Here is a 10,721-nt window from a genome sequence, read left to right on the forward strand (position 1 = left end):
GTGTGACACAAATTGTCACACCTCTAATCAGAAAATCATATCTCATCAACCAAGTATCCATAAATCACAAACTCTACATGAAAATCACCATCAACAAGTCCAGAACCAGCACAAACATTTTCATCCATTTATTTGTAAGCATCACTATTTCATGAAGGATTTGGCAAGACATGTACAAAATGCATATATTGAAACAAACCCTAGGCCAATTAATTTTCTACACATGCAAAAAAATCCACAAAAATAACCATTAAATTCTACACATCATCATGAGCATGGTGAAAAAAACCTCACCAAAATTGGATAAGAAATGAGGTCTCTATGAATTTCTAAAGTTCATGGCATCAAATGAAATAAAATAAGAAAAACAAAATGAAATAATAATTAAATTACAAAGAAAATGGCAAACTTGTAATTCTGAGCCACTAACCCTAAACGACACCGTTCCAATTTAAATCAGTGGCACCTTCTTATTGGTTGGAAACGGCGGGTAACATGAATTTGAACCAGGAAAGGAAAAAAATAAGATCAAACACACTATTCCCTTCGTTCTTCATCAAGAACTCTTCAAATTTTTCCAGATTTCGCCAAGAACACTTTTCAACGAAACGCAACAATCCATACATCAACGTGACCGTCCTTCAACAAGGATTCAAGATATGTGATCAATTCAATCTAACTCTAAGCCTATTGTACGGATCGAACGAATTAAGATGTGACATCAAACATTCAAATCGTGATAACTTTCTCCACAGTTAACCAATTCACAAACCAAGCATATCACGTTAATCTACAATGAATGAACTACAAAATGCATGTAATAATTTAAGCAATGGTGAGATTCGAATTTTGCACCTTGTGGATATGGCAGCTGTTGTTCTTGATGCTTTTGCACGTAATTTTCCAAAACAGATGGATATCAAGGCATAGGAAGTTGAATAGGACTCGTGCCTTAGCTCAAAGATGCTTCAATCGGAAGAACTAGCAAAACTCCATTGATGTTCACAACATGAACATTCACGATTTTTGATGGTTCTTGCATGGATTCACCAAAACAGTTGTAGATCTTGGCTTGTGGAAGATGAATAAAAAAGAATCAAGCCAATTGATGAAGATTTGATGAAGATTGATGAAAAAAGTTTGATGAAGCTTGAAGAGAATTTGAGAGAAAAATGGAGGGAAAGTTGGTTGCAATCTTGAGAACTGTGATTATGTTAACAAATTCTGTTATGATTAACAATATATACTCCACCTTAATCCACTTCTTAATCTCAAATTAGCAAAATTTGGAAGATTAGTGTTAATTGCATTTTCAATGAAAGTCCAAAAATGACCTTGCCAAATATTGCACCATGACAGCTCATGACAGTTGGAACAGGTCACATTTTGCATTTGGAGAGTGTGGGAATTGGTTTCATGTCCATTGGCCTTGTAAATCTCAATTTCACTATCTCACACCAAAAATGCACTTAAATCCACTTGAAATTTGACTTTTTGCATTGACCATTTTTGATGAATTTTGACCATACACCATGAAAGTACATGTGAAATGGGGTTTGCTCACAAAAAGATCACTCAATTTGGACATTCCATGTGAAAGTTATGCCACTTTGATTATAGGCATTTTTGGAAAATGAATGGACCATAACTTGTCAACCATACATGGGAATTTCAAGTTCTTGGACTTTTTGGAAAGGTGAGAGCAAGATCTACAACTTTCATTTTGAACAAATTTTCATTTGAAGCTTTTTTGGACATGTAATTTTGTGGTGAAAAACTTTCCATTTTTGGAAACTTCCATTACAAGTCACTTTCTATTTTTGGCAACTTTTCTCCTGATTTTATTTTCTTCATTTTTGAGCTTTGACATGTCAAATGAAACTTGTTTCAACATGAATGTTGTGTATCCAACTCTCTCCCACCTCCAAATCCATAAAATCAAGCACAGTTGACCACAGTTGACATTTTCAATTGATAGATGAATTTGGCAATACACTGATCAAGTTGAGCCCCAATTCTCTGATGAAATGGCTCAATGGTGAAACCCTAGCCTCAATAAGCTCAATATAATCACATGATGATCCCCATATCCATCATAGACCCCATCTCCTTGCCATGCCCTGATTGGCCCCATGCTAATGATTAGGGTTGACCAGTGGTCAAAACCCTAATCTCAAGGTAGCTGATCAATCTCTTGAATCTCCTGGATGATATCAAGACCATGAGGATGATGATGTATCACTTCCACCAAGATGAAGACCAATCTCCTTGAGAAATCATGAAACCCTAATTTGAATCACACACCCTCAGATAGTTAGTGATCCAGTCCAATGAAACCCTAGCTTGCATCATAACCTCTTCATCTTCTGATCAAGACTTAGGAGGATGATTTGCACAATGTAACCACATGGTATACAATATGCAATGACTAATGACCTACAAATGACATGCAATATGTTAAGCTAGTCCCAAGAGAGGAGGGCAAATTTTGAGGTGTTACAACAGGTGTGATGTATAATACTGTACTTTGCCCATGATATCAGGTAGTGGAAGGAATATTTGATTTGTACCATGTACGATTTGATCATGCATCCATTTTGATCTTATCTTCAAATTCATTGGATTCTGATGAAAGTTGATAAATCATGAAAAGAAGAAACACATAGCTAGATTCAGAAACTTCATAATCTTCAGTCAGAATCTTGAAAACGTCAAGAATCTAACTTGAGATCTTCAGAATCTTCAGAATCTTCGGCTAAGTAACAAGAATTCATAAGCTTTCCATTCTTCATAAGCTTGATGATCAGAGCCACGTCCAGAAGCAGAAACAGAGAGAATGTTGTAGTAGCAACATTACATCTCTTCAGAAACTTCTCCGGAGTGAATCAACATAGAAGAAGAAAGAACATTGCATCATCAACTTGACATCTTTCAGAACTTCTCATGATTAGCGTAGAAGTGGAATTTGGAACACAATGTTCAGAAACTGATGATGTTGCATGTCATATACTCGGAATCAGAGTTGGATGTTAAAGCTACACAATAGCAAACCATTAAGGTACCAAAATTATTCTCCCACAAATACAACATTGTTATCATCAAAACTCAAGGTATAGTTGCAGAACCAAATCTTGTTCTAATAATCTTCCCCTTTTTGATAATGACAAAAACATGTATTTTGATGAACAATTTTGTACAGGGTAATCATAGAAAGATACATGTTACAGAAGCACAAAGCTCCCCCTGAGACGTATAATCCTAAAAAGATAAAATAAGAATGAAAGAGCACTTTCCTAATTAACCTTTTTGAAGTACCATAATGATCTTCCATCAGAATCTGGTTTGTCTTGAGAAATTGCTTGATCTTATCCAGAGAACTGGTTATTAAAATTAACATTCTAATGAACTTTACTTTAGAAGCTTGGTTGAACTCTTTTGAAGACTCTTCGGAGCCTAGTTCTCTTTGAAACTCTCTTTGAATATTTGAAAGAGCTTTCAGAGCATGGTTACGAATTCTTCTTAAAGAAATTCAGAACCTTGTTATAAACCTTAGGACCTATTTGAATAAAGTCTGATTAACATGGAATTCACAATTCCTCAGAACTTGATACCTGGTTCTGCTTCCTAGTTGAAATCTTTTTCAAACAACAGAGTTAAAGCTTTAGACTCAGAGAGTAGGCCATTTCTTCATAAACTGGTAACTTAAGTTCTGATCTAAAAAAATTCAAGAGCTTCTAATGTTCTTGACTTTTCCCTACAAGACAATCAACAAACTATTCTTTGAAGTACTTGTTAGCAGAAACATTAAAAAATGTTTGGGTTCTGATTCACGAATATAGGTATATCAAAATCAATTACGTTTCTCACCCTACATATGTTTCTCCCCCTCTGTCATCAATCAAAAAGACATAGACAAAAAACAATGGAAAGAAACAAACATGATTTCATTGAAATGTGCCAGAAGGCACAAAAAGTACAATCATGTTACGGAAGACAGGAACAAAAAAAATACTTAAATAAAATAAAACACATATGTTCAAAACTATTTTTAAAAAGCTAAGGGTTCTGTGGCGGAGGAGGCAGAACAACTAGATAGTCATCAGGAAGATTGAATGGATCCATCAACGAATCAATATTATCCTTGAGCCATCTTTCCAAGTAGTACACCAAGACTTTTGGAGGATCAATCTTGGTGAAGATGGGATAGTTTTCGAATGGGATACTATTACCACAGATTTCTTCTATGGAGGGAGGAGTGTTCTTATCAGCAGCTGACTGATTAGAAGATTGAGGTTGAGCTTATTGTTGTTGTTGTTGTTATTTTTGATCAGCCATTTGAGAAATGTTGAAGATGAAGAAGAACAGTTGCATAAAGGGTGATTTAAGGTTTGAAAGAGAGAAAAGTGTGGGAGTAAATGTGAGTGAAATGAGTTTATATAAAAAATGTAATGATGAAAGGCTAAAAAATACGCATACATAAGGGGAAGCATAAGAGATTTTAACCTAATTCGAAGAAATGTGAAACCTAATGTGTCACGCTAATATCACACATGCTCAGAAAGTGGGATAGCTGTGACCACTAAGAACCACATGATATCAAACAAAATGACAATCATTTAATGCAAATACTATTCAAAATCAGAAAGACCAATCAATAAGATTGCTTTTGATCAGAACCTTTCTGATTCATGAAACTTCCTCACTTTAGAAAACTCATGTCTCAGAATCAACAAATAAATTCTCAGAACCTAATCAGGAGTTCTGGAAGCTTAACATTCTAAAATTCATCTTTTCATTCTAGATAAAAGTCCATAAATAAGTTTTTCAGAATAAAAATGAATATATCTTCAACAGGGGGTTTTATAAAGATATCATCCCATTGATGGCTTGTATCAACAAATTTTAAGTGAAAAATACCCTTCTGAACATAGTCACGTAAAAAGTGATGTTTAATTTCAATATGCTTAGCCCTAGAACGCAAGATAGGATTCTTAGATAAACAAATATAAGAAGTATTATCATAGAGAATATGAATGTTACTCTTAAATATCTGATAATCTTCCAGCTGACTCTTTATCTAGAGTATCTGAGTGTTGCATCCAGAAGCTGCGATATACTCAGCTTCGGTTGTTGAAAGCGCAATTTTTGATTGTCTCTTGCTGGACCATGAGATCAGATTGTCTCCCAGAAATTGAAAACTTCTAGAAGTACTTTTCCTTTCTATTCTATCTTCAGCATAGTCAACATCACAATAGTCTACTAATTTGTATTCACTTGATTTTCTATAAAACAAACTAAGGTTATTAGTACCTTTCAGATACGTAAAGTCTCTCTTAGCAACACTTAAGTGAGTCTCCCTAGGATCTGATTGAAAGCGAGCGCATAAGCAAACACTAAATAAAATATCATGCCTAGAAACGGTTAGATAAAGAAGAGAGCATATCATACCTCTTAATAGCTTATGATTTACCTTACTGTTTATCTCTTCTTTCTCCATAATGCATGTAGAATGCATTGGAGTATTTGTTGGCTTGCATTTTGACAACTTCAACTTCTTCAGAAATTCCCTTGTATAATTTATCTGATGAATGTGTGTTCTTTATGTATGTTGATCAATCTGAATTCCCAGAAAAAACTTGAGTTTTGCCAGTAGACTCATTTCAAACATTGTCTGCATTAATGATAACGTGAAAACGCATCATGTTTTTAGACTCATTTCGCATGTTAATTATCGTTATTTTACTATGTTTTATCACTCTTACGTCTTGTTATGTCCGTGTTTCAGGTACTTGTTAATTATGGAGCATATGCGTGCACGAAGTGGAAAAGGGAGTGAAATGGTGAAGAAAAGTGCAAAAATGCAGCATTTTGGCGTATGGTGTTCGCCATGGCACCAGAAAACGCCAGTCTCTTCATTAAAGCTCATGGCATCCGCCATGAGCCTTATGGAGACCGCCATATGCCTTTAGAAACAGAATACGTGAAAGTGGGTTGGACTCACTCCTTCCCACTTCCCTACTTTACCTCAACTGCCTTAGAACGTGAATGAAGTGGTCATACAATATTGTAGCTCTATATAAGACACTCATGTACCTAGTTTTCGATATCGGGAGATATAGGTGAAGCGTTGTCAGTTTAGTTTTAGCACAAAATTATATTTTTAAGTGATAATCACTCGATTGAGCGGTTACCATGAATTAGTCTTAAGATTTGCTTGTACTCTTGGATCAACAACCTTGTTGTTATAATTGAAGTTTATTCCAGTTCCGCCTTTACTTTCAGTACCTCGTTTATTTCCCCGCATTTACAGGTTCTTTATTATATCAATTTATTATTATTGTTATCTCATTCTATAATTTTTTAACCATGATGTTTTCAATTGTAATTACTATGTTTAAGTAGTTTTCAATTAAGTTCATGTCTAGCTAAACCATTTTGAGTCTGATCTGTAAGAACCGTCGTTTCCGATAGGACTCGATAATGAAATTAGTTTAAGGTCTTTATTAAATTATGTTTTGGTATTTGTTTCTAAGTTAAACTAATACAATTTGTCACGAGAGTGAGAATCAATTAAGGTTCGAGCCGACACTGCGAGAGCGTGGGGGTCGAACCAGATAGTAGGAACGGGGCATCGATCCTAAAGAGGGCGAGAGCGTTTTAGGCATCAATTAGGATTTGTTTAGTTTTCAAAATGAATTTCTTAATTAAAATTGGCGAGCGAGAGAAAAATCTCATGGTTAAGGAGCGTGGCTTTATTCAATAGCACGAGAGTGTGAGGTTTAGTCTTTAAACTGATATTTTCTACTTAACACGATTTAACCGTAAGTCTGAGTCAATCCGTTGCGGAGTCCCTGAGGTGCACGAAATCCATATTCCGGTCTCTCTCTCTTTATTATCACATTTTCTAAGTTAACTTTAGTTTTATTTTTTATTCGTTTAATCAAAGAAATCATCCTCCTTAGCTTTACATAACACCGATAGATAACATTCGTTTGATTACTAGTTCCTGTGGGTTCAATATCTTTTAAAACTATGCGATAGACTCTACACTTGTAGTTAATAACCTGATAGACTCATATAGTCACACAATCAAGTTTTTGGCACTATTGTCGGGGACTAATTTAGTCAATATTGTGATTTCCTTGTTGCGCAGTATAAACTAAGGCAACTTTTATTTTATTTACCCTTTAAAACCGTCGATTGTATGCCAAGAACTCGCTCACAAGGTGAAGATCTAGAACAACCAATTGACGAAATCGAGCGTTTTATTAAATTACAACACCGAATTCATAAATTTTGAATTAAGTACAATCTTCCTTTTCCAAAATCAAAATCTGAATCTGAACCAATTATGGCAGAGGGACCACAAAATCGTTCTCTTAAGTATTATGATGTTACTTCACAAGAGGAACCACACAACAACGTTTCTACCCCTGTCATCGAACGAAATGATTTCGAATTAAAACCTTCGTTGTTGTCAGTCGTACAACATAATCAGTTCTCTGGTAGTTCTATAGATGATATGAACCTTTATTTATCAATGTTTGTACAGTACGCAGACATAGTGAAAGCGAATGGTGTCAGCCCCAAAGCAATAAGACTGTGTCTTTCCCTTTTTCTTTAAGAGATAGAGCTAGAGCTTGGCTCCAGTCTCTACCATCCAACTCTATCACTACATGGGACGAATTGAAGAAAGTTTTCTTGGCGCGATATTTCCCACCAAGCAAGACTACTATGCTAAGAGCCCAAATAGACGGATTTAGGCCGAAAGACAACGAATCTCTTTTCGAAGCTTGGGAGAGATACAAGGACATGATGAAACTTTGCCCACACCAAGGACTTGAGCAATGGATAATTATCCATACTTTATAAGATGGTCTTCTATACAACACTAAGATGAATTTAAACATTGCAGCTGACGGCGCTTTAATGGACAAGCCTTATGAAGACGCCTATGAACTCATCAAAAACATGGCATAAACCCATTTCCAAATGGGAGGTGAACGAACTTCTACAGAAAAACCAACTACGAAGACCAGAATGTACAAAGTCAATGGTATAGACCACGTCAATGCTAAGGTAAATTCTCTTACTCAAAAGATTGAGAACTTAACCATAACCCCAACAACTTTCGTAGCTGCTGTGGCACCCAACTGCGAATTACGTGGAACCCCTGGGCACACTAATTTTGAATGTCAATTATTGGATGGTATTCCTACCGACCAAGTAAACTACGCCCAAGGAAACCCATATTCCAACACCTACAATCCTGGATGGAGAAATCATCCAAACTTTCCTTATAAAAACAACAATGGTTTGTTTGCATCAAACCCATCACCTGTTGTACCTCCAGGTTATCAGAAAGGAGCCCCTGTTTCTCCACAAGCACCTAGAAAGTCAAATCTCAAACTCATGATAGAAAACTTCATGAACACCCAAGTTCAACAAAATAAAGATTTCGCTAATCAAAATGCTCACACGAGTGAGCTGATGAAACAAATGTCGAGTAAGCTTGATGTTATGGATACCCATAACAAAATGTTAGAAACCCAAATTTCTCAAGTAGCCTAAGAACAAGCAGCAACAGCAGCCCAAGTTGGAGCATTTCCTGGTCAACCTCAACCAAATTCAAAAGGTCATGTTAACGTTGTCATGCTACGAAGTGGGATAGAATTAGATGGACCAGTTGACCCAAGACTTCAAAATCCAGCCATGTGTCAAAACTTTGGTAAAGCAACTGAAACGGTAACACCCGATGATCAACCAGAATAACAAAAGGCTAAATGAGAGGAAGACAAAAACGAAGAGGCCGTAGAGAAGGAAAAACCTTATATGCCTCAGCCACCATACAAACCACTTATACCTTATTCTCAAAGACTTGCTAAGTATAAAAATGAAGGGAAATTTAAGAAATTCATAGATCTTTTGAAACAAATGAGTATCATTATACCTTTCACAGAAGCTATTACACAAATGTCCTCATATGCTAAGTTCCTTAAAGAGATCTTATCTAATAAGAAAAAGCTTAAGGATAATGAGACTGTTACACTTACTGTTGAGTGTAGCGCTATAATCCAAAATAACATGTCTCCTAAGATAAAATATCCAGGTAGTTTTTCCATACCTTACGTAATCAAAAAGTTTGTCATAGACAAAGCTCTATGTGACTCAGGAACCAGTGTTAGTTTAGTGCCCTTATCCATATGTTAAAAACTCAAATTAGGATAAGTAAGACCGATGAGAATGTCTATTCAACTACCTGACCGTTATGTTAAATTTCCAGTAGGTATGCTAGAGAACATTCTCGTTCATATAGGTCAATTCTATATTCCCACCGACTTTATAATAATGGACATAAATGAGGATTCCAACATCCCTATCATTTTTGGAAGACCCTTTTTGGCCACTGCTGGAGCTATCATAGATGTGAATAAAGGAAAGCTAACCTTTGAAGTTGGTGAAGAAAAAGTTGAATTTATTCTATCATAGATCTTTATAGAAGATTTGTGTTGTTTCCTAGATGTCATTGGCGAACGCATTAGAGAAATGGAGATAGAATGATCTAAGTATACTGAAGTACTAAAGATTCCAGCACCTCCTATATTTGAAGATGATAATTGGCGTGAGCCATACGTAGATGACAATCTAAGGGAATGTTTAACACCAACTCTTAATCCTATGCCCTGCCCATAGAAACATGACGTAGGAGTTAAAATATACCAAAATATTTAAGATATGAATTCCTAGACACAGAGCTTGAAAGACCAATAATAGTCAACGCAGACTTAGGACAGATAGAAACCAAGAAATTACTATATGTCTTAAGAAAATACCCTACAACTCTAGGCTATAACATCTCAGATCTTAAAGGAATAAGTCCCTCTATATGTATGCATTACATTATGCTAGAAGAAGACTGCAAAGCCTCTAGAGAACACTAGAGGAGAATCAATCCCATCATGAGTGATGTATTCAAAAGAGAGGTACAAAAGCTATTAGAAGCAGGAATTATATACTTGATATCTAACAGTCAATGGGACAACCCAGTGCATGTTGTACCTAAAAAAGGAGGTGTTATGGTTGTTAGTAACAAAAAGGGTGAATCAATAGCAAAATGTACTCAAACTGGATGGAGAATGTGCATTGACTATAGGAAATCAAATAAAGTCACTCGTAAGGATAATTTTCTTCTACCTTTTATCGATCAAATGCTTGAACGATTGGCTAAACATTCTCACTTATGCTATTTAGATGGTTATTCAGGATTTTTTTTTCAAATTCCTATTCACCCTAATGACCAAGAAAAGACTACCTTCACCTGTCCTTATGGTACATTCGCCTACCGACGAATTCCATTTGGACTATGTAACGCTCCCGCAACATTTCAAAGATGCATGATGTCGATCTTTGTTGATTTTATAGAAGACATAATGGAAGTATTTATGGATGACTTTTCTGTTTGTGGTCGGAGTTTTGAAGGATGTCTATCGAACCTAGAAATGGTACTTGAAAGATACGTGAAAGTTAATATTATACTGAAGCTAGCAGAAATATACTCTAACGCATAGCACGCTCGAACATACAACTGAGTCGCCATGGAACTTTATTTATTCCTGAAGGAAAGGGAAATCATCAATAAAACACAGGGGAAAGAGATATGCTAGGTAAGTAAGTTAGTTATGCAAGGGGAAGTTATTAACACCCCTAACATACATGAGACT

At 35.7% G+C, this 10,721-nt stretch overlaps 1 protein-coding gene across 1 annotated transcript; it reads left to right on the top strand.

Annotated features, from left to right (window-relative positions):
• The first annotated feature begins 8,832 nt into the window (after positions 1-8,832).
• On the top strand, positions 8,833-9,489 carry LOC127096159 (uncharacterized). Its single transcript, XM_051034771.1, has 2 exons — positions 8,833-9,109; positions 9,287-9,489. The coding sequence occupies exons 1-2, from the start codon at positions 8,833-8,835 to the stop codon at positions 9,487-9,489; spliced, it is 480 nt and encodes a 159-aa protein (XP_050890728.1).
• Positions 9,490-10,721: the final 1,232 nt, after the last annotated feature.

This window comes from Lathyrus oleraceus, chromosome 1 (genome assembly GCF_024323335.1).
Source record: "Lathyrus oleraceus cultivar Zhongwan6 chromosome 1, CAAS_Psat_ZW6_1.0, whole genome shotgun sequence".
NCBI lineage: Eukaryota > Viridiplantae > Streptophyta > Magnoliopsida > Fabales > Fabaceae > Lathyrus > Lathyrus oleraceus.